Below are 25,123 nucleotides of genomic sequence, written 5' to 3'. Positions count from 1 at the left end.
TTAACTTCTTCACTTTGCTAGTCTCAACTGGCCAAACCCCACCCAATTTCTAGATCTTTCTACAGTGCAGGAGGTGGGCAGTGGGACACATGCAAACACCCTTGACAATTTACTGTTACACTTCATCGCATACAACCCTCACACCTAAGACAGGCTAAGTTTCACTCTGAGAAATTAACCTTGACTTGGCTAAGGCCACACCTACTGGAGTTCAAGGGCTTCCTTTGTGGCTCAGTTGGGAAAGAATCCACCTGCAATGCGGGTAGGCCTTGGTTCGATGCCTGGGTTAGGAAGATTGCCTGGAGAAGGGAAAGGCTGCCCACTCCAGTATTCTGGCCTGGAGAATTCCATGGACTGTATGGTCCATGGGGTCTCAAAGAGTCGGATATGACTGAGTGACTTTCACCTCACTGGGGTTCAAAGTAAAGATCAGAATCAAGCTCCTTGCTATAGAGTTTTTCCTTTTTATTTTTTTCCACTTAGCAAAATCTTGACTGAGCAGAATCTGACCTTGGTTATTGTACAGGACAACTTTGGAACTGCAGCCCTTCTCCTCAAATCGCGCCCCCCCGCCCCCAAACGCCCGCCCCCATCACTAGGCAGGAGCCACGTCTTGGGGTGGATGAGCCACGTCTTGGGGTGGATGAGCCCGTCACCTCCGGAGAAGTTTGGGGATTCCACCCTCTCGCATTTCTCCCAGCCCCCCAACTCCCTGGTTCCCCTCGCCTGTCTGGTCTTCAGTCTCGGCCTGAGGCCCGAAAGGTGGGGGAGTCGCGTCCCAGGTCGCCCGGCCAGGCCCGGCGGCGGCGCGGGGCTCGGCCCTGGAGCCTGGCGCGCCGCGGCGGGGAGCCCGAGTGCGTACAGCCCGGGGCGCCGCCGCCAGGCGGGGGCCGCTGCTGCTCCGCTCGGCGTCCGGGCGCCTGTGCTGCAGCTGTCGGCCACCGGAGGGGGCGAACAAACGTCAACCTGTTGTTTGTCCCGTCATCATTGATCAACTCTCCGCGCCACGAGGAAGTGCGGCCGCCCCCCGCGCGGAGAGCGCGGCATGCAGGAAGTTTGCGGAGAGCTCGGCGACTAGCACGGAGGCCAGGGCCAGCGAGTGCGGGCGCGCGTCCCGGGAGCCTGTCCCGGCTTTTTCTTGGAGTGACGCTGTCCCCGGGTCTCTGATCCCAATGCACCGGCTCATCCTTGTCTATACGCTAGTCTGCGCAAACTTTTGCAGCTACCGGGACACTTCTGCCACCCCGCAGAGCGCATCTATCAAAGCTTTGCGTAACGCCAACCTCAGGCGAGATGGTAAGAGACTCAGATTTTATTTTTTTTTCAATTAAATACTTACTTTTTTGGTTGTCATCACTGTGGTTTCCCCCATCCCCCGCCCCTTCGGGTTCTTTCCTAAGAACCTTGGTGGCGTGTGTGTGGGAGGGGGTGCAGAAGAGGAAGAGGGGTCCGGTGCCTGCCTCCATCCCTGAGAGCCCCTTCCTGGGAATGGGACTGAGGGTGTGGAAGGCGGTGTGCGGGAGAGGACCGGAGAGCCCCGGTGACTCATCTCCAGGACCCTAAAGAAGTCATTTCGGTGTCCATCCGTCCACTGATAGGAGGACCTGGAAGCTGGAGAAAGACGCAGGCTGCGCCTCCCCATGCTCAGGTTCTTAATCTTGTGGGCTTGAAACAGATGGGGCATTTGTCATAGGTGGATGGACTCAAGAGTGGCCTTCTCTGGGTGATTTATTTTTATTTTTTAAGTGGGAGGCGAGGGAATGATTCGTTTCAGAGGAAATGGTAGCTGGAGCTTAGGGACAGTTTATTTATATATTATTTATCTTGAGAGGCCAGGTGTGCAGCCTGTTGCCCTGTTCATCCCCAGAGTGACTTCCCCAGTGGAGTTCAGCATGGCTCAGAAACTCACAATTTGGGAGAAAATGCTTTTTGGAGTTTCATCTGTATTCCAGGGGGACCTGACTCCTGCTATTAGTTTTCTTTCACAGAAGTCTTTCCAACTGTTTGCGAGAAGCAAAGCTCCTTCAACAGCCAAGTCTTAAGCAAAGTCCCAGAAAGGCTTGTTTGTTTTCCTTTTATGAAAGACACCTGGGCCACTGGATGCCAATGATTTTAATCGAGTTTGCTATCTGGGCCTCCACCAAGATCTGAAGTTAATGTATTTCTCAGTTCTCAACTACAGCTTATGTTGCCAATAATTTGCAGCTGCTTCCACAACCTACCTGAACTGACCCATAGGAGTTTGGTTTTGTTTTGTTTTGTTTTGTTTTCCCTTCATCAGATGATATATCTTTCCTTCTGCTTACTTAAAGTTCTGACACATCCCCTGAGGAGCTCACCAAGCTATTCTTAAAAGTTTCACTCTTTGAGCTGGCAACATTTGACTGCTGGTAAATTCATATTAGCCTTCTTATTATCAGTTTCTCTCTTGGCTTGTCCTTAGTTTGGATATCACTAAAAAGCTTCTAAGCTTTGAAACAAGCAAACAAAAACTTTGTTATATTTTCTGATGGCAAGGAGACTGTGGATTTCAGTGTGCTGAAGTCATCTGAAGTGGAGGGGATATAGGGAAACCACAGAGTCACTTCCAGGCAGAAGGTCACCCTGTATTTCAGTTACCTTATTATAGTATTTTATGTAAAATATGCTAGCAGTGCACTTTTGACAAGCCTTCATTTTGAACACATTTTTTTAATAAAAATTTTAAAAGGTTTAGGCTCAAGACAAAATTTTTATAGTTTTGTTTCACTCATTAGTGTTTCCACCAGGGACAATCTTCTACTCATTGAGTTTTTAGATTTGTTAATGTTTGCACTTCATGTGCCCTTTCAGCTGCATAGAGTAAAATGCCATTTATAATTTGCATGACTTCATAGCCATAATTTTGTAATCCTTAACTTCCCAAGTATCAGTTACAAGAAGTCAAGGACAGAAAATGAAAAATATGTAACCATTGCCCATTAACCCAAGATTCTGACTTTTAAAACCAAGTCTCACAGCTCATATCTCTTTGTTTTTGTTGTTGTTGTTAAAACTCTGTACATCTGTCTAGTCTATATGAAAAGTGCTAATGCTTTAATTTTAATAAATTAAAGTTTTTATTTATTAATTTAAACAATTAATAGTTTGAAAACTACTCTAGATTTATTCCATCATATTTGAACTAGAACTGTTGTGTAGTTACAATAGACACACACACATACACACACATTTTGATTAGTTCAGACTGCTCAGTACTTTCCTCACTGTCAATCTCATTTATATAGAAGGCTAGGAAAGGGGAAAAGATAGTTAGATTAAAATAAAAATGTTGTATACAGAGTAAAAATAATTTACACTATAATGGGCTCTTAGATCGGGGAATTTTCAAAAGGCAGCTTATCTTAAGTGTTATAGACACACATTCTCAGAAAATAATAATAATATATTGCCCCAAGGGAATGTAATTGGATTTTAGGTGGTGAAAAAAAGTTTTATATGTTATAATGGTTTGTGGTCTTCCAAAGGGCAAGTGCATATAAACAGGTATCCAGTATATCTGTAGTATTAACAATTCATAGAGTATATGTGGAAACATGTCTAAAAAGACTCATTAATGAGGGGAGGGGCAGTAATGAAGAAAAGGTTGACAGACCCTTCGTAGCATTTTGGTGAGAACAATAATGAAGGGTTTTGATACAGTCTAGACATCATCTGAGAGATTTTATGTGGCAACAGCTGAGCTGACCAGAGGAGTTAATAACTTATTAAATTAAATCCTTATTCTGATCTGAGACATTTTAAACTTGCTCTGTCTAAGTTCCCTAGTGGCTCATTACAGAGGACAATATTCTTGATCCGATTCAAACAGGGTGTAAGTTTGGGGAGGACACACACCCAGGATACAGTAAGGGGAAAGATGAAGATAAGTGTTTCCAAGTATTAATTTAGGGTCCTGAGAATATTTGGCCCTCAGATTACAAGTAGGAGATCACAACAGAAGATTAGATATGGCCCTTGATAAGGGTTTGAAACCACTCTCCAATGATGGACCGTCTTTATGCCTGGGTGCCATGGCTTTGTCCCTGCTGGCCCTGTCGGCTGCCACCTAGTGCTGGAACTAAGAAGGGAATTAAGAGGACAGGCCTCCCCAGTCCTTGGCATGAGGCATGTTGGAGCCTGTCCAGCCTGATACAAAACTCTTGTTCTTTGATCTCCCTGTACCTAGTAGCTGCAGATAACTGGAATAGTTAATAAATGAATTGGAGATAAAGCGTGAAGGTTGGTAAGTGATAATCTCCATCTACTCAGTGTAGGAGGCCTCTCTGCTGAAGTATCCTGGCCTCCCAGAACTCTTTATCACTCTATATTCTTGCTTTAAAAGGGGTGTCTGGAGAGCCCTTGCCAGCGCTTGCAGAATGAATAAAGGTAACCCAAGGAGGCCGGTGGTTGAATTTGGTCTCTGTCACCAGGAGGAAACCAGGTTCTGCAGCTGGAAAGAATTAAAATGTAATAGTTGGCAGTGCTTTATTGAATATCTATGCTTCTTTATATCATATTTGTTATGCTTTCTCAGAATAACTTACTTTTGATACCCATTCCTGATCCACCTCTTGGCACAGAGAAAATCTGCTTTTAACAATAGCATCCACATGTTCTTATTTTAGTGTCTGTGCAGTTGGTGCTTTTGTTATAATAACTGGCCACAACTGGTGTTTCTCAGAGCGTGAACCAAGAAGTGTGAAAGTAGCAATTAACTGACAGTATGGCTTACTTATTTTTAAATCTAACTAGATAGAGCTTCCTGCTTAGGCAGTTAAGATTACAGATGTGTTCTTCATTTTCTTGACCCTGTTTTGCTTTCAGAAAGTACAGGTGTTGGTGGCAAATGATTCTGCTTGGTTAGTTCTTGGTTAGTTCATATTAACCTGCTTGGTTAATATGCCAGGACTTGAATTGTGTATTGTCTATTATCATTATCTAGCGAGAGGCCTACAATTTTAGCAATTGTGGTCTTAGATTTTTTTTTTTTTAAGTAGTCAAGCTTATTTCTTAAATAACATCAGTTTCTGTTGTCCTCATTGATGACAGCACATTGACTTTGATTCAAAGATCAGAGCTTAAAGGAAAGGTGAAAAAACAGAGGATAATATAAACAAATTGGGCTTCCCGTGTGGCATGGGGTAAAGACTGTACCTGCCAATGCAGGAGAAGCAAGAAATGAAGGTTCAGTCTTTGGGTTGGAAAAATCTCCTGGAGGAGGCCATGGCAACCCATTCTAGTATTCTTGCTTGGAATATTCCAGGGACAGAGGGGCCTGGCAGGCTACCATCCGTGGAGTAACAAAGAGTGGGACACAACTGAGCAACTGAGCACAAGCATGAGAATAGAACCAAATTACTTTTAAAGTGAAAGCTGAGAATCGGATTAGTGATAAATCTGATATTCTTGTGTATTTATATCTTCACTCTAAGTATATTAAAAACTCATAATTTTACAAAAAATCATGGAAATTACATATTTTAAATGCAACATGACTTTGACTTGTCATCATAGGTCATTTTACTTAATAGAGTTTTTTTTTAAAAGGTGAGTTTAGCCAGATATATATATACACACACACACACACATATATATATATATATATATAGAGAGAGAGAGAGAAGTGAAAGATGCTGTAAGGCTGTGAGTTATACTAATTCATTAAATGACAGTGATTTTTGAATACAGGGTTTTTCCCTTTTAGCAAATGAAAGCAAAATGTTATTGTTTTAGTACAGTAGGATCAAACAGTGAAGCAATGTCCCCAGAGTCACATGGGATTCCTGAGTACATGTGGTCTCAGAGAATCCCCTCATTCTTCGGGTCTGGAGGATGTGGACATTTGTGTCTCTGTCCTTGAGAGCTGAGTCACAACGCCAATCATCTTCCTTCTGGAACTTACTCTCGAGCTTTCTTTGCTGAAGTGATATGATTAGTGTAAAAAGGCATTAGCTGAACATTTAAATAAAATTCTGCCCATATTAAAATAGGAGCCTAGTCTGAAATTTCTGAATTTACAGTTCCCAGAACCTGAGTATCACTGAGGTCTCATCACCCTGGAAGCCCCTCTGTAGCTAAGCACACTAGACATTAGATTTTATTAACTGGATCTGAGGTCTCATTAGGGTAATGTAAATCACAAAAGTGACCTGGTTAGTGTTTGACAACATTTTAAGTTATTTCCAACTTCTACATTTCAGAATTTATGCCATTTTATAAGGGGAAATTTTATGTAACTTTTACGTGAAGGACCATTTCAACAAAATGCTGCAAGAGGATGATACATAATAGTAAAAGCAAAGAATCCAGGACAAATGCTGCAGCAGAAATATTCTGGCTCCCTGTACAGTATTTCAGGACCAAGTGTAAGTCCTAAAAAAAGAAATACGCCCACGAGACACTGAAGTGCACAAGTGCACAGACGGGAAGAAATATTTTCTTCCAAGAACTTCTTTTTCAGAAAAAGAATGAAGCATGCCTTATTTCTTACAAGCACTGATGATGCATATAGTAATATATCTTTGCTGTTCACCCAGATATGCTGACATTCATATATTCGCTTTAATTTTGATGGATTAATACTGGGTTTTTTTGTTTTTTTTTTTTTTGTGATTGTGCCATGTGCAGATCGGGAGGTCATAGCACATGAACTGTCTTTAGTTATGAAGAGTGATCTTTTACCAAGTTTGGAAGTTTTTACTTGAACACTTTTTGTGAAGTGTAAAGACAGTCAGTTTTGGGTGCAGGGCTTTCCCTATAAATATAAGCCAAACATGATTTGAAACCTTGTATATTAGGACTCTTGATTTTTTAAACTTAGCAGGCCTCCTTTGGACTGAAGAACTCAGTGACACAGTGCCTAAGTGTGGGATCTGAGAATGGGTTGAAGTGCCATATTAGTTTTAAGCTAGTCATTTCAGACCCAGTGTGAGAAGCTGCTGATAAGTTCCGCATTTTGCTGAGACATTTACTAAGCAATACAGCAACAGTGTACTTTTACAGAATTCACTATTCAGCAGCTTCAGCTATGTAAAATGAAACCAAATGAGCAATAAATGTGCAACAAATCCACTTAAAAACCAAATTCATGTTGATGTTTGGTAGAAACCGACACAATTCTGTAAAGCAGTCATCCTTCAATTAAAAAACAATTGAATCCAAATCTGTATCACAACGTGTGTAAATGAGCTCACAAAACTCCATGGTAGAAACTTAAATACTCTTTTCCTTTGCTTCCGTGCAGCGTGCAGCTCTATCTCATTTTCATATGTGGCTTCCATGTCCACAGCACAGCCAGAGTGTGGCATTAGGAGAGGGAACAGGACTGGCTCAAAATACTCACACTGTGAGCCAAAATGAGAAGGGACAGCTAGTAGCTTTCCTGCCTCCTCTTACTTTTTTCAGACCTGAGCAGGCACAGCTGGCTTAGGTTTGTAATGAGTCAGATGAGAGTAGTTCCAGCCTGGAATGGACTGAAAGTGTGTGTCCCCTCCAAATTTGTATATTGAAAGCCCAACCTCCAGTGTGATGATATCAGGAAGTGGAGTCCTTGGGATATGTTTAAATCATAAGAGCAGAGTCCTCATAAATGCGATTGCTATGCTAAGTCACTTCAGTCGTGTCCGACTCTGTGCGACCCCATAGACGGCAGCCCACCAGGCTCCCCTGTCCCTGGGATTCTCCAGGCAAGAACACTGGAGTGGGTTGCCATTTCCTTCTCCAATGCATGAAAGGGAAAAGTGAAATGGAAGTCGCTCAGTCGTGTCCGACTCCTAGCGACCCCATGGATTGCAGCCTAACAGGCTCCTCCATCCATGGGATTTTCCAAGCAAGAGTACTGGAGTGGGGTGCCATTGCCTTCTCCGCATGAATGAGATTAGCTCACTTATAAAAGAGATCCCAGACACATCCTTTCCTTTTATGCCACGTGAGGAGGCAGCAAAAAGACATGGAATCTGCTGGACTTCCCAGCCTTTCAAACTGTAAGACAAACATTTCTGTAGTTTTAAGTCACTCAGTCTGTAGAAAATGTTTATAGCAGCCCAAATGGTCTTTAACCTATCTCTGTATATCACCAGGGATATACTATATTATAACCTAGTAAGACTGATGATTTTTAGAGAATGTTTTTGAATCATAAAGGAAATTTTAGATTGTATGTTTCATTTATCAGGATCATAAACTGGACATGGTATTAGCTGAGGTATATATGGATTTCATCCAGAAGATTGACAACACTCACTATGACAGCTTTGTGGAAAAGAACAATTATTACTGTTCTTATTCTTTTAGTGATAACTAATAGATTTGTGTTAAACAAGAGGAAAGTGAACAGGAATTTTTGATTTGCATTGTGGATTAGACCCTGTTGAATTCAGAATTCTTAATAACTTGAATGAAGACACAGAAAACACATCTACTTGCATATTTTACTTGGAAAAAATAGTTTATAGGTTGGATTAGAAGCAGAGTTTGGCTGATCCTTTTCTACAAAGGGCCAGATAGTAAATATTTTAGGCTTCCCTAAAGTCATGTGGTTTCTACTGCAACTACTCAACAACTCTGCCATTATGAACAGCCATAGGAATTGCATAAATGAATGTGTGTGGCTGCGTTCGAGTAAAACTTTATTTACAAGGACAGGCAGTGAGCCTTCAGGCTGTAGTTTACTGAATTAAGAGAATCTACATGCCTCTAAGGTTGAAATGATGGACTAAGATCTTGACTGCAGCCATAAAATTAAAAGACACTTACTCCGTGGAAGGAAAGTTATAACCAACCTAGATAGTATATTGAAAAGCAGAGATATTACTTTACCAACAAAGGTCCGTCTAGTCAAAGCTATGGTTTTTCTAGTGGTCATGTATGGATTTGAGAGTTGGACTGTGAAGAAAGCTGAGCACCGAAGAATGATGCTTTTGAACTGTGGTGTTGGAGAAGACTCTTGAGAGTCCCTTGGACTGCAAGGAGGTCCAACCAGTCCATTCTGAAGGAGATCAGCTCTGGGATTTCTTTGGAAGGAATGATGCTAAAGCTGAAACTCCAGTACTTTGGCCACCTCATGCAAAGAGTTGACTCATTGGAAAAGACTGATGCTGGGAGGGATTGGGGGCAAGAGGAAAAGGGGACGACAGAGGATGAGATAGCATCACTGACTCAATGGACGTGAGTTTGAGTGAACTCAGGGAGATGGTGATGGACAGGGAGGCCTGGAGTGCTGCAATTCATGGGGTTGCATAGAGTCAGACACAACTGAGCAACTGAACTGAACTGAACCTTATAGAAAGACAATTTAGGGATAAATGCAAAATCTAGCTCTTTGGCTGGAAAATAAAAACAACTGCATTATTATGGATTGGAATAACTTTAATTAACTTCAGTTTATTCTAGATAGATAGCAATATGTCTATATCATCTTACTGATTTAGTTGAACACAGCTGATGCTTCGGCAAATGGTGTAGTTGCTAAGCAACAGCAGTGTGAGACTGAGATTAGTGCTGACACCCTGTTGGGGTCAGGGAGGCAGCAGTGCTCTTACAAGGCAGACTCTGTCCAGCTGGGCTCGAGGGTGTTGTGCTCTTGTCTTCTGCAGGATTCTGCCTCCTTCTGACTCCTTTAAACCCGTGCCCTAAACTCAAAGTTTGCTGCTCTTCTGTATTTATACTTTCCCTTCTTACTGGCTCCTTCCTGTTAGCCAACACATATGTTTAAGTGTCTTTGCATTCTCCCATAGCATATAAAAGCTGTTTTAATATTTTTTATATAAAAAAAGTTTTTTTTTTTCATTTTATCACCATATAAACTTCTTCAGTCTCACTATGCCTCATTTTCTCTACTTCATGTCTCCCTTACTCACTGCAATTTGAAGTCATCCCTACCCCTCCGGGTGAGGTCACTATGAACTATAGCCTTCTCTGCGATTGGCAGGTCTCTTTTAGAAATGATTTCTTCCTTTGGTTTCACACTAGCCCCCTTTGCCTTAACTACTCCTAAATGTAAGTTTGAAATAGTGATAGAAATACAGCCAAAATTAGCACAGTACTTATTTTAGATTCTTTGGAGAAGCAAGATTAGAGAAGGTTTTAAAAGTGTATCTTATGTTTGTCACTGTGACAATTATGAACAGTGAAAAAAGTGGGAACAATCTTAGACTAAAATAGGGATCTTATTAATATTAAAAAAACATTTAAAATTAAAAAATAATCTCATAGTACAACCTATCTAGCTCTACAGCTTCAGTTTTTTGGAGGTAGATATGCACCATATACGGGAGAAGGAAATGGCAACCCACTCCAGTACTCTTGCCTGGAGAATCCCATGGACAGAGGAGCCTGGTGAGCTATAGTCCATGGGGTCGCAAACAGTTGGACACGACTGAGCAACTAACACACACACACACATATGCACATATACATGTGATAAACAATATCTTAAAAGGCAAAATACTTCTAACTATAGAAATATGACATTGAATAACCACATAGATGCTTTCCCTCATATCCCTGAGTGCTCTTTACCTATTTACGTTTTTTTGTCTCCTTGGCTGGGTCTTCATCTTCCTGTCTGCCCTTTAAATACTGGTATGTTTTCAAGGCTCTGACCTTCATTTTTCTCACTGGTAGTCTCTAGAGGATCTTAGTTTTTGTGCAAAGTGTCAGTTGCTTCTTATGTGTGAATGACCTGTAAATCTATTTTTACTGCTTCTCCCTCTTTTCCGAGCTCTCAATCTGTCTTTATACTTTACTTCTTGAGGTTAGTAAATGGGTGATCCTACTGGCACCTAAAGTAAATGCTCCAATTCAGTAGGCCTCAGAATAAAAGGATTCATTGTTTAAAATATTGGGTTATACATCCACTAGTGAATTCCTTAACAGTATTAATCCTTTTATTGTTTTTCTTCCAGACACATCATGATTGTTTTTGAATGAACTGTTGAGTGACTGTGATAACCAGGCATCCCATTTTAGACAGGAACTGTACACCCTTCATAGCCTTTCCTGATTTCTCGTCTCCTCTCCAGGTAGAACTGGCTACTCCTTTATTTTCCCCACATTTCTATGGTACCTGTTTATTTCCATATCTGCCATCTGCTGATGTAAGCATACTCATTGCATTTAATGAAGCTGTGCACCCTCACTGTGTATTATTACTTGGTATGCAGGACTTCTCCTCAACAAGGTTTGAAGAGTCATAAATCAGCCAATCACTGTCTTCTTTTTACGACTGATCTTTAGGCCATGTGAGCCCTATCAGATTGTAAATGAGTTAAATTCTGTAAAGTTTCTGTTAATTGTCTGGAAGGCTGTTTGTATTATTGAACAGGATGAGGACTAGAAGAGGAAGAACAGATGAGAGGTCATGGAAATAGAAAATTAATTTGTGGACATTTTAAGCTTTAGGAGCTTGTGCAGTATTCATGTGGATGAAATCTAGAGGAATGAAATAAAAGAGAATCACTTATTTGCATGAAATGCATTCACAGTGAACATGAAGTAATCAGCTCTGTACTATCATGCTTCAAAGTGAGTGGTATTCATGACTGTGGGTATATCATCATCATGGTCATCATCATCCGGGCTTCCCTGGTGGCTCAGTGGTAAAGGATCCACCTGCAATGCAGGAGACCTGGATTTGATCCCTGGGTTGGGAAGATCCCATGGAGAAGGAAATGGCAACCCACTACAGTACTCTTGCCTGGAGAATCCCATGGACAGAGGGCTATAGTCCATAGAGTTGCAAAGATTTGGACAGACTGAGTGACTAACACTAACTAGCTAATAATAATACCTGATATTCTCAGAGTTCTTATAACATGACAAAGTGCTTTCATAGCCATTATAGACAGTGGTTTGGTGTGAAGAATTGGTCATTTCCAAATGACTTTATGGAAAATTTCAAGATCACATATTCTTTTAGACTGCTGCCTTAGACATAAACGTGACATTAGAGATTAATTTTGGACTAATATCAGTGAAATGTGGACGGTCTTCAACTGTTTCCCCTGCACCCCAAGCCTGCCTTCCCCTACCAAAAAGCCTCGCACATACTCTGACTAGAATCAATCCTTTTCGGTATACCTTTCTTTTCCAAAATTAGTATTTGAGCACTGCCAAAAGAATTTCCCAGTACTTAATAAAAGTTCAAAAGAAAGGATAGAAATAAATTAAGGATCATGAAACAAGTCTTGAGGTTCAGTCAGGATTATTGACTATGGAAAGCTGAGGAAAAAGTAATGCATCTCCATTTTGTTTAAAGATTTATCTATAGAGAGCATGTTCACACTCTTTTACTGAGGATTTAATAAGAGAGTTGCTCTTGAATAGAATTTTTAAAAAGTACACATTTCCTATGAAAGCAAAAAGTCCATAGATGAAGTTGGAATATGGAGTTAAAGGATTTTTTTAGACAGTTGCTAATTAAAAAAAAAAATACAAAAGAGGATGGTATAAGACCTATTTGTAATTTAAAGTGCAGCATATTTGAAGATTATTTGAATACTCTGGGAAGAGCCACTGTGATTTCATATTGTTTTGATTCAAATCTTTAGTTTACTACTGTTCACCAAACTCAACAGCAGCAACATAAACACTACTTATTTATCCAGTTCAGTTCAGTCGCTCAGTTGTGTCCGACTCTTTGCGACCCCATAAATCGCAGCACACCAAGCCTCCCTGTCCATCACCAACTCCCGGAGTTCACTCAGACTCACGTCCATTGAGTCAGTGATACCATCCAGCCATCTCATCCTCTGTCGTCCCCTTCTCCTCCTGCCCCCAATCCCTCCCAGCATCAGAGTCTTTTCCAATGAGTCAACTCTTCACATGAGGTGGCCAAAGTACTGGAGTTTCAGCTTTAGCATCAGTCCTTCTAATAAACACCCAGAGCTGATCTCCTTCAGAATGGACTGGTTGGATCTCCTTGCAGTCCAAGGGACTCTCAAGAGTCTTCTCCAACACCACAGTTCAAAAGCATCAATTCTTCGACACTCAGCTTTCTTCACAGTCCAACTCTCGCATCCATTCATGACCACTAGAAAAACCATAGACTTGACTAGACGGACCTTTGTTGGTAAAGTAATGTCTCTGCTTTTCAATATGCTATCTAGGTTGCTCATAACTTTCCTTCAAAGAAGTAAGCATCTTTTAATTTCATGGCTGCAGTCACCATCTGCAGTGATTTTTTGGAGCCCCCCAAAATAAAATCTGACAGTGTTTCCACTGTTTCCCGTCTATTTCCCATGAAGTGATGGGACCAGATGCCATGATCTTTGTTTTCTTAATGTTGAGCTTAAGCCAACTTTTTCACTCTCCTCTTTCACCTTCATCAAGAGGCTTTTTAGTTCCTCTTCACTTTCTGCCATAAGGGTGGTCTCATCTGCGTATCTGAGGTTATTGATATTTCTCCCGGCAATCTTGATTCCAGTTTGTGTTTCTTCCAGCCCAGCGTTTCTCATAATGTACTCTGCATAGAAGTTAAATAAGCAGGCTGACAATATACAGCCTTGACGTACTCCTTTTCCTATTTGGAACCAGTCTGTTGTTCCATGTCCAGTTCTAATTGTTGCTTCCTGACCTGCATATAGGTTTCTCAAGAGGCAGGTCAGGTGGTCTGGTATTCCCATCTCTTGAAGAATTTTCCACAGTTTATTATGATCCACACAGTCAAAGGCTTTGGCATAGTCAATAAAGCAGAAATAGATATTTTTCTGGAACTCTCTTGCTTTTTTGATGATCCAGCGGATGTTCACAATTTGGTCTCTGGTTCCTCTGCCTTTTCTAAAACCAGGTTGAACATCTGGAAGTTCACAGTTCACGTATTGTTGAAGCCTGGCTTGGAGAATTTTAAGCATTACTTTACTAGCGTGTGAAATGAGTGCAATTGTGTAGTAGTTTGAGCATTCTTTGGCATTGCCTTTCTTTCGGATTGGAATGAAAACTGACCTTTTCCAGTCCTGTGGCCTCTGCTGAGTTTTCCAAATTTGCTGGCATATTGAGTGCAGCACTTTCACAGCATCATCTTTCAGAATTTGAAATAGCTCAACTGGAATTCCATCACCTCCACTAGCTTTGGAGTGGAGTAGCATTCGTAGTGATGCTTTCTAAGGCCCACTTGACTTCACATGTCTGGCTCTAGGTGGTGGCTCCCACCACCCTCCCATCACCCTTCCACCATCCTCCATCCACCATCGTGATTATCTTGATCGTGAAGATCTTTTTTTGTAAACAATAAGTATTTGTTTAACTTATTTGTTTAACAAATACTTACTGAACCCTGATATGCATGCAAATCTCTGGATTAACCACTGAGGCAGAAACAGTTAAGCCTAAGGTACACTCTCTGCTAAAATTTATACTTTAGTTGATGAGATAAAATATGCACGGGAATAAACAAAAGACAAGACAGGCCCATCTGTGTGCTGCCCTCATGCGACGTATTTTTTTAAGACTGTGTCCTGTTGACCGAATTGTGACTCTAAGTCATCTAATGTTTAATTCAGAAAAAAATGATATTGATTAGGCTGCTGTTGAGCATAGTACTGTGTGAAGACTGAAAGACAAATCCTTTATTGATTATTAATATTACTATTATGATATCAAGGATTTGAGCAGAAAAGTAATTTTAATTGTAGGACTGGGAGTCATGTGTTCTTCATTTTAGATGTTAGGCTAAATATTTTTGAACCATAAAAGCAAATATACAGGGTCACTTGCCAACCCAGTATGACTTAACTTTTTTTTTAATCAGAGTATAATTGCTTTACAAAATCACATTAATTTCTACTTTACAGTGAAGCAAATCAGCTATATAATGTATACATATGTCTCCTCCCTTTTGGACCTGCCGCTCAACACAGCACCAGCTAAGCTCCCAGTACTTTGCAACAGGTTCCCACTATCTATTTTACGGTGTATAAATATCAATGCTAATTTCCCAATTCATCCCATCCTCCCCTACCCATCCCCATGTCCACATGTCTGTTCTGTACATCTACGTCTCTTTTCCTGTCCTGCAAATAGGTTCATCTGTATCATTTTTCTATATTCTACATACATGCGTTAATATACAATATTTGTTTTTCTCTTTCTCGCTTACAATAGCCAGCACATGGAAACAACCTAAATGTCCAATAATGGATGAATAATAAAGAAGATTTGGTTCTTATATACAAAGGAGTATTGCTCAGCCATAAAAAGAAATGAAATTTGGTCATTTCTAGAGATGTGGATGGACCTAGAGTCGGTCATACAGAGTGAAGTCATAAAAAGAAAACCAGTATCAACTTAACTTTTTAACATGTGATATGCACTATGATTATTTGACACTGGATTGCAACAGAAAAAGGACTGGTTTGTGCATCTTATTATTTTTTTAACCCCCTTTCTTGGTTGGGCATGTCAGCTCAACTAAGGAAATTTTATATTTTCCAAATACATTGAAGACAGCAAATTACAAATCTTGGTAATCTGTCATTAATGTATAACTATTACATATGAGCTCAATAAATTTTAGGTAAAAATAGAATATGTTGAAAATATGTGACTATTTTACTGCTTTGTATCCTGGTGGCTCTGTGGGAAAGAATCTGCCTGCCAGTGCAGATATGGATTTGATCTTCGGTCTGGGAAGATCCTCTGGAGAAGGAAATGGCAACCCACTCCAGTTTTCTTACCTGGAGAATCCCATGGACAGAGGAGGCTGGCAGGCTACAGTCCATGGTGTTGCAAAAAGTTGGGCAAGACTGAGTGAACAACAGCAACCCTTACTCATCCAGTTTGTGTGCATGTATAAAATTCTTGAAAGTCCAATTTAGAAACATTGGTTGAAAATCATTTTCTGAATAATAGTCGCATGTGCACAGCCACTGGTTGACAAATTTCCTTGGAGCACATGGCCAGCTTGTTGACAACTCTAGACTTGAAGTGGACTCCTCATTACTTGTCAGATGAATAAGTTACTCTGGGGGACAAAAAATATTATGATATCATAGGGGAGAAGTCATCTGTAAATACCGCAGTTTCTGAAATCCTAAGGAGACACAGGGCAGAGCGGTGAGCATGTAACAGTATAGGACCATGAAACCTGCAGCTCTCTGTCCGGATGCAGAACATTAATCAGTCGCATATAGTCACATTATTGCTTCATTAAGGAAATGGTGCAGTTAATCCAGTTTTAGTAAAAATTGCAAAAAACATCGTTGCTTTTGTTGTTGTTTAGTCACTAAGTTGCGTCTGACTCTTTTACGAACCCAAGGACTGTAAAGCTCCTTTGTCCACAGGATTTTCCAGGCAAGAATACTGGAGTGGGTTGCAGTTTCCTTCTCCAGGGGATATTCCTGACCCAGGGATCGAACCTGTGTCTCCTGCATTGGCAGGCAGATTCTTTACCACTAAGCTACCAGGGCAGCCCCCAAATTGCAAAGTGGTATACAAAAATGATTGTTTTTAGTGAATGCTTTAGAGCATATTGGAAAACTATTTATTGTGGTCTGTATGATGGTAAATGATGATCCTCAGGTCCCAATTCTAGCGTGTCTAAGTGCTACAGTATGTGGCAAAGACTTTACAAGTGTGATTGTGCTTTGGATCTTGAATGGTGAGATTATCCTGAATTATCTGGCTGGGCCATGATGCAATCACAAATGTCCTTACAGGGTAGAGATGTAGGGAGATTTGACACAGGCAGAGTAGGGGGCAGTGTGACCACAGAAACAGAGATTTCAGTGATGTGGCCACAAGCCAAGGACTGCCAGCAGCCACCAGAGGCTGGAAGATGCAAGGAAGAGATTCCCCCCAGAGCATCAGAAGGAGCAAGACCTTGCTGGCACCTTGATTTTGGCTCTCTGAACTGACCTCACACTTCTGACTTCCAGACTCTAACAGAATAACTGTATGTATTTTAAGCCAGTAAACCTGTGGGACTTTGTTACAGCAATCACGGGAAACTAATAAAGGGCCTTTGAGTTGAAAGATGAATGGTTGAACTGCCTTTTTGTTGAGTCCAGTTTTCTGTTTATGAAATTTCATTGACCAATACAGCTGTATTGACAAATGATGAATTTAGATCCCTGCCCTTGAGAATTCTCTAGTAAGATAAGCCTTACTTCCACTCTTCTAGTTCCATATCAGAATGTTTAGGAAATTCTGGTTCCAAATCTTACCTGTTTTTCAGAGAAGATTAAGTCCTGACATGATGGGAAAGCACAGTGATTCTATTTTATCAGACTTTCATTGATTCTTGAATATTTCCCTTTACCCAAACATGTCACTTATGCATTTTTAGCTCCTAGTTTACTCATTTGCTTTTGCCACAGACTTTTGTTGTGAGACTGTCATGTGTCACTTTCTGTACTGGGGAACAGTGTTGAAAGTGATGTGGGGAAAAGTGCTGAAAGTGATGTGATAATAATTACTTTGTTAATTAACGATGTGTTAATTATGTGATAGTAGCTACCATCCACAGAGTACTTGTTGGAATAGAGCATATGCTGATAATAATACTATATGTGTTAGTACAGTCATGATATTATATGTTAGTTGATGGGACATAGATCTTTCTTGATGACATATTGGCAAATGTTAGGTTTATTAGAAATTTGGAGCTTAGGACAGAATCCGAGAATTCCAGTTGAATACCTGAGCCCTTAACTCAAATTGAACCCAACTCTTACCACTGTAGGCCATCACTGTCCAATAGAAGTATAATGCAAATGAATGTTATTTTAAAAATTGGTAACCACAGAAGAAACTAACAAGCAGAAGTTAATTTGAATAATATATTTTATTCAATCCAGTCTGTATCCAAATATTGTTATTTCAATGTTTAATAAATATTTTAAAAATACTGAGATTTCTTTTATATCCTTATTATCATATGGAACCTTCAAATATGATATGCATTTTATATATACATATAACACATCCTATTTCAGACTAGTGCATTTCAAATACTCAGTAACCACACGATGCTAGGCATTACTGATTTGAACAGCACAGTTATCTTAAGATCACTTATTTAAACCAACACAAGCTATCATTTTTTTAACTTAAAAAATGTTGAGTTTCTGAAAACTGTATATCCCTTTCTTTGTTGCAACGTGTTTAAATTAACTATGTCAGTTTTTAGGGGGATTAATAACCTAGCATAGGCAAGTTTTATGTGGCTTATATTTTGTTTTCTTATTATATCAACATTGTTATAGTTGATGTTCCTGGTTATTTTCATGTAATCTCTTTAAAAAAAAATGCAGTTATCTCATAAACTTGCAGTCAACCAGGCTACGCAGTTTATATGCAGGTACAAATTTTTCTGATTTTTGAGAAGCTTCTTTTGAAAATAGCAGCTGGCTCTTCATTTCTCTGTTGTGAATGGGGAAAAAAAAAAAAAAAAAGCTGTGTTTAACCAACACCGGTTGTCTCTTTCATTTACACCTTAATTTGACTTAGGTAATAACAACCTAGATAGCATATTGAAAAGCAGCGACATTACTTTGCTGACAAAGGTCCATCTAGTCACGGCTATGGTTTTTCCAGTGGTCATGTATGGATGTGGACTGTGAAGAAAGCTGAGTGATGAAGAATTGATGCTTTTGAACTGTGGTGTTGGAGAAGACTCTTAAGAGTCCCTTGGACTGCAAGGAGATCCAACCAGTACATTCTAAAGGAGATCAGCCCTGGGTGTTCTTTGGAAGGAATGATGCTAAAGCTGAAACTCCAGTACTTTGGCCACCTCATGCGAAGAGTTGACTCATTGGAAAAGACCCTGATGCTGGGAGGGATTGGGGGCAGGAAGAGAAGGGGATGACGAAGGATGAAATGGCTGGATGGCATCACTGACTCGATGGATGTGAGTTTGAGTGAACTCCGGGAGTTGGTGATGGACAGGGAGGCCGGGTGTGCTGTGATTCATGGGGTCGGACATGACTGAGCGACTGAACTGAACTGAATGACACCATTCTCTTTTATCACTTGACCATTAAAAAAAAAAAGTACTCTTTCTGGCTGATCAGTGAAAGATTTTTGGAAAAAAAAAAAAAAAAACCGCTATGTGTGTGGGAGGAGGTTAACCTATTATATTATATATTTGGTTCAGATTTTTATTAAATTACTGATATCTCCTTGGTTTTAGACACCACACATACATTTGGTGTATGCTATTTTGGGAAAAATTAAATGTTATGAAACAATTGTTTTGTATTTTAAAATCTCAGGTCTATAATTTATTTACTTCATGGCCCAGAAGTGAAAAGTGATTAATAAAAGTTGTTACAGAAACAAAAATAATTTCTACTTTTGCTAAGTGATGTATTTTTAACAGTCTTTTGGTTGGCAGTTGGTTGGCATGGCCTTTTAATCTGTTTGTAATTTGGGCAAGCAAAAGTGTTCTACCAAGTAAAATGACTTGTAAAGGTGTCTTGTTTTTCCCTAACTGATTTAGAAACATCTCATTGAACTTGTGTTCTTGTGAGAAGCTTATAAGTAATGTTGTCATATAAAACTCTTTTTGCTATAAGATGTCTTTCTTTTACTGGGAATCTCAACCTGAGTCTCCCATTTTGACATCTCATCCCAGGAAGTCTTCAGCATGGTGTGCCTTGTTTTCAGAACAAACACCCAAGATCGGAAAGGCTAAGGAAGGCTGAGAAAGACACTGCCTCACGAGCTCAGAATCTCTTCAGCAACCCTTTATGTCAGGACACAGCATAACTCTGTTACAGAAAACCTTTCATTCATAAGGCTCTTTTTGTTTTTAGTGAAGGAGTGGTTTTGAAAACAATGACTTTTTTTAGTATGCCCCAGTACTCTTGCCTGGAAAATCCCATGGACGGAGGAGCCTAGTGGGCTGCAGTCCATGGGGTTGCTAAGAGTTGGACACGACTGAGCAACTTCACTTTGACTTTTCACTTTCATGCATTGGAGAAGGAAATGGCAACCCACTCCAGTATTCTTGCCTAGAGAATCCCAGGGATGGGGGAGCCTGGTGGGCTGCTGTCTATGGGGTTGCACAGAGTCGGACACAACTGAAGTGACTTAGCAGCAGCAGTGGCGGCAGTGCTTGGTGTTCATCCTTCTCTACCTGAAATTTTATCATTCATTTGTACTTGTGTATGTTCTTCCTTCTCCCAAGAATCTAATCTCTGTTAGGATAGATATTTTATATCTTTTATTCCATACCGTATCCCTGTATGCTGCTGCTGCTGCTAAGTCGCTTCAGTCATGTCCGACTCTGTGCGACCCCATAGATGGCAGCCCACCAGGCCCCACCGTCCCTGGGATTCTCCAGGCAAGAACAGTGGAGTGGGTTGCCATTTACTCCTCCAGTATCCCTGTATACTATGTAGCTAATACCAGCTACATAGGAGACCCTCAGTAAATGATTGAATGAACATCAGCAGAGTGCAGTTGAGATGAAGCTCAGTCTTGAAGCAAGAGCATGGTGTCTGTGGGTAGCAGTGGTAGGCTGATGGTGAAGCTAATTAAACTTCGAAGTCCTTCCCTTACTAGGTCCCTTCCAAGGCCCTGTACCTAATTTTATATTTATAACATAAATTGTTACTTTTCTTAAAGAGAGCATCCCAAATAGTGTATCAGGCTCGACAAAATCTGGATGATTCCCTGGTGTTAAGGTACATATCTTGTCATTTGAGGTTTGCTCTGAAGAAATGTAAAAATATCTTCTACCAGATGAGCAAATTAATGCTGTTCATTAAAAGGGACCATTACCCCAAGAACTGGCTTAGCCACATGGTCTAGTCTTAATTTAAAACAGTCTGGCAGACTAGTGAACACAGTTAGTGCAGTTCTTTTGTATTACTTACCTTGTATGCATTTCTGCTTACACACACACACACACACACACACACACATATACATATACATATATATGTATATATATATATATATATACACACACATATATATATACACTTATACACACACACATCACAGGTCTGTTGTACAGTGTTACCACCTTATCTATTATTTTTCTTTCCATGGTTTCAGTTGCACACAGTCAACTGCAGTGAGAACATATTATTAAATGGAAAATTCCAAAAATAAAAGAAAAAAACCACAAGTTTTAAATTGTGTGCATTTTGAGTAGCATGATGAAATCTCACACTATCCCACTGGAGTCCACTGACTAAGTGAATCATCTTTTTGTCCAACATGCCCTGCCCGTTAGTCACTCAGTAGCTGTCATAGGTTATGTTGAGATATCACAGTGCTGTGTTCAAGTCACCCTTATTTTGCTCAACAATGGCCCCAAAGCCCAAGGATAACGATGCTGGCAATTCAGACATGCCAGAGCAGCCTTGAAGTACTTCCTATAAGTGAAAAGTTGAAATTTCTCAACGTAAGAAAAAAAAATCAAATCATATGCTGAAGTTTCTAAGATCTATGATAAGGACATGACTTGTCTATGAACTTGTGAAGAAGGAAAGTGAAATTTTCTGGCTTTACTGTTGTATCTTAAACAGTGAATGTTAAGGTCACAGCACATGATAAGTGCTTAGTTAAAATGGAAGACATTCTATGTGTACAGTAAGATGTCAAGACAGAGTTAGAGACCACATTCACATAATCTTTATGATAGTATATTGCTATGATTATTCTATTTTATCATTAGTTATTGTTGTCAGTCTCTTGAAAAGAAAGTGAAAGTCGCTCAGTCGTGCAACCCCCTGGACTTAGTCCATGGAATTCTCCAGGCCAGAATACTGGAATGGGTAGCCTTTCCCATCTCCAGGGGATCTTTGCAACCCAGGAATTGAACCCAGGTCACCCACATTGCAGGTGGATTCTTTACCAGCTGAGCCACCGGAAAAGCCCAAGAATACTGGAGTGGGTAGCCTATCGATTCTCCAGCAGATCTTCCTGACCCAGGAATCAAACTGGGGTCTCCTGCATTGCAGGCAGATTCTTTAGCAACTGAAAGAAGTTCTTAGGCCTTAGATTTTTCTAAAGCATGGTAAATCATATATCAAACTCTCATTTAATTGCATCAAGAGCTTGGAGATTTGGTGGCAAGAGAACTCACAGGAGATCTGAAAACTTGAATAATTTGACAGATATTTCCTGAATATCTGTTGTTAGTAAGGCACTATGTTAAGTAGATAAGGTAGACTTTTAAACAATCTATTAGATCAACTATGCACTTATATACTATGTATATATTATGTATATATTCATACATGTATACATATACCCAGTGCTATGATAACATTTACATATGTGTTCAATATATACACAGGTACGCACATACATGTACATTTATTTGTTCAAATGTATTATATATTTTGCATATCATAAATATTCTCATGCATGACCTAAATATATGTGGTATCATTAATGTGACAGTGTTAAAACATGAAGCTGTAACAGCTCTAATTAGAGATAGTTACCAACCACACATAATCAGGAATCCTTTTATGGAATTGAAAATGGTGAAAAAATGACAAATAGATAAAAGGAATTAGGTCTGATAGACAGAGTGCCTGAAGAACTGTGGACAGAGGTTCATTACACTGTACAGGAGATGGTGATCAAAATCATCCCCAAGAAAAAGAAATGCAAAGGGTGAAATGGTTGTCTGAGAAGGCCTTACAAATAACTGAGAATATAAGAATAGTGAAAAGCAAAGGAGAAAATGAGAGATATATCCATCTGAGTGTAGAGTTCCAAAGAATAGCAAGGAGAAAGATGCAAACCTTCCTAAGTGATCAATGCAAAGAAATAGAGGAAAACAATAGAATGGGAAAGACTAGAGATCGCTTCAAGAAAATTAGAGACCAAGGGAATATTTCATGCAATGATGGGCACAATAAAGGACAGAAATGGTATGGACCTAACAAAAGCAGAAGAAATTAAGAAGAGGTGGCAAGAATACACAGAAGAACTATACAAAAGAGATTCCATGACCCAGATAACCTCGATGATGTGATCACTCACCTAGAGCCAGACATCCTGGAATGCAAAGTCAACTGGGCCTTAGGAAGCATCACTATGGACAAAGCTAATGGAGGTGATGGAATCCAGATAAGCTCTTTCAAATCCTAAAAGATGATGCTGTTAAAGTGCTTCACTCAACATGCCAGCAAATTTGGAAAACTCAGCAGTGGCCGCAGGACTGAAAAAGGTCAGTTTTCATTTCAATCCCCCAAGAAAGACAATGCCAAAGAATGTTCAAACTACTGCACAATTGCACTCATCTCACATGTTAGCAAAGTAATGCTCAAAATTCTCCAAGCTAGGCTTCAATAGTCCATGAACCGAGAAATTCCAGATGTTCAAGCTGGATTTAGGAAAGGCAGAGGAACCAGAGATCAAATTACCAACATCTGTTGGATCATAGAAAAAGCAAAACAGTTCCATAAAAACATCTACTTCTGTTTAATTGACTGCTCTAAAATGTCTGGCTATGTGGATCACAACATCTGTGGAAAAATCTTAAAGAGATGGGAATACCAGACTAACTTTCGTGCTTCCTAAGACATCAGTGAGCAGGTCAAGAAGCAACAGTTAGAACTGGACATGGAACAGACTGGTTCCATATTGGGAAAGGAGTATGCTAAGGCTGTATATTGTCACCCTGCTTATTTAACTTATATACAAAGTACATCATGCAAAATGCTGGGCTGGATGAAGCACAAGCTGGAATCAAGATTGCTGGGAGAAATATCAATAAACTCAGATATGCAGATGACACCACCCTTATGGCAGAAAGTGAAGAAGAACTAAAGAGTCTCTTTATGAAAGTGAAAGAGGAGAGTGACAAAGCTGGCTTAAAACTCAATATTCAAAAAGCAAAGATCATGGCATCTGGTCCGATCATTTCATGGCAAATAGATGGGGGGGTGGGAATGGAAAGAGAGCTGCTGCTGCTGCTGCTGCTGCTGCTAACTTGATTCAGTCGTGTCCGACTCTGTGCGACCCCATAGACGGCAGCCCACCAGGCTCCGCCGTCCCTGGGATTCTCCAGGCAAGAACACTGGAGTGGGTTGCCATTTCCTTCTCCAATGCATGAAAGTGAAAAGTCAAAGTGAAGTTGCTCAGTCGTGTCCAACTCTCAGCGACCTCATGGACTGCAGCCTACCAGGCTCCTCCGTCCATGGGATTTTCCAGGCAAGACTACTGGAGTGGGGTGACATTGCCTTCTCCCATGGAAACGGTAACAGACTTTATTTTCTTGGGCTCCAAAATCATTGCAGATGGTGACTTCAGCCGTGAAATTAAAAGATTCTTGCTCCTTGGAAGAAAAGCTATGACCAACATAGACAGCATATTAAAAAACAGAGACATTACTTTGCTGACAAAGGTCCATTTAGTCAAAGCTATGGTTTTTCCAGTAGTCATGTGAGAGTTGGACCATTAAGAAAGCTGAGCACCAAAGAATTGAGGCTTTTGAACTGTGGTGTTGGAGAAGACTTTTGAGAGTCCCTTGGACTGCAAGCAGATCAAACCAGTCAATCCTAAAGGAAATCAGTCCTGAATATTCCTTGGAAGAACTGATGCTGACGCTCCAATACTTTGGCCACCTGATTCGAAGAACTGACTCATTGGAAAAGACCCTGATGCTGGGAGAGAATGAAGGCAAGAGGAGAAGGGGATGACAGAGGATGAGATGGTTGGATGGCATTACCAACAAGATGGACATGAGTTTGAGCAAGTTCCGGGAGACACTGAAGCACAGCAAAGCCTTGTGTGCTGCAGTCCACAGGGTCACAAAGAGTCAGACACGACTGAGCAACTCAACTGAACTGAACCAACCCCAGAGAGTCATGAATCCTTTTATGAAATAGAAAATGATGTTTGAACCAGACTGTAAAGGTGGTATACTTTCTAAGTCTATTGTGTCAAATTTCTACATCCTTCTTGACTAAAGCAACAGTAACTGTTTCTTTCACAGTTCTGCAAGCCAGAAGCCCAGCAGTGAGATGTCAGCAGGGTGGTACACCCAGAGGGGGCTCTCAGGGCGAATCTGTTCCTTGCCTTCTTTTGGCTGTTGGCTGTCCTTGGCTTTGCACACATCACTCCAAGTTCTGCCTGGCCACCCTGCCTTCTCCTATGTGTCCACTACCTCTTGGCTGCTAAGGACAGTCAAGTT

The 25,123-nt window shown here is 40.4% G+C and overlaps 1 protein-coding gene across 2 annotated transcripts in view; it reads left to right on the top strand.

Annotated features, from left to right (window-relative positions):
• Positions 1–979: 979 nt before the first annotated feature.
• PDGFD (platelet derived growth factor D) overlaps positions 980–25,123 on the top strand; it is a 278,545-nt gene continuing 254,401 nt past the window's right edge. The window contains exon 1 of one of the 2 annotated variants that reach the window (XM_027563963.1): positions 980–1,296. In XM_027563963.1, the coding sequence (XP_027419764.1) occupies positions 1,173–1,296 (124 nt within the window). In that variant the 5' untranslated portion in view covers positions 980–1,172. The remainder of the gene's footprint in view (positions 1,297–25,123) is intronic. The other variant, XM_027563962.1, reaches the window with a different exon arrangement.

Source organism: Bos indicus x Bos taurus, chromosome 15 (assembly GCF_003369695.1).
Source record: "Bos indicus x Bos taurus breed Angus x Brahman F1 hybrid chromosome 15, Bos_hybrid_MaternalHap_v2.0, whole genome shotgun sequence".
NCBI classification, from domain to species: Eukaryota; Metazoa; Chordata; class Mammalia; order Artiodactyla; family Bovidae; genus Bos; species Bos indicus x Bos taurus.
Note: the sequence above shows the minus strand (reverse complement) of the source record. Positions and strands in the feature narration are given on the sequence as shown.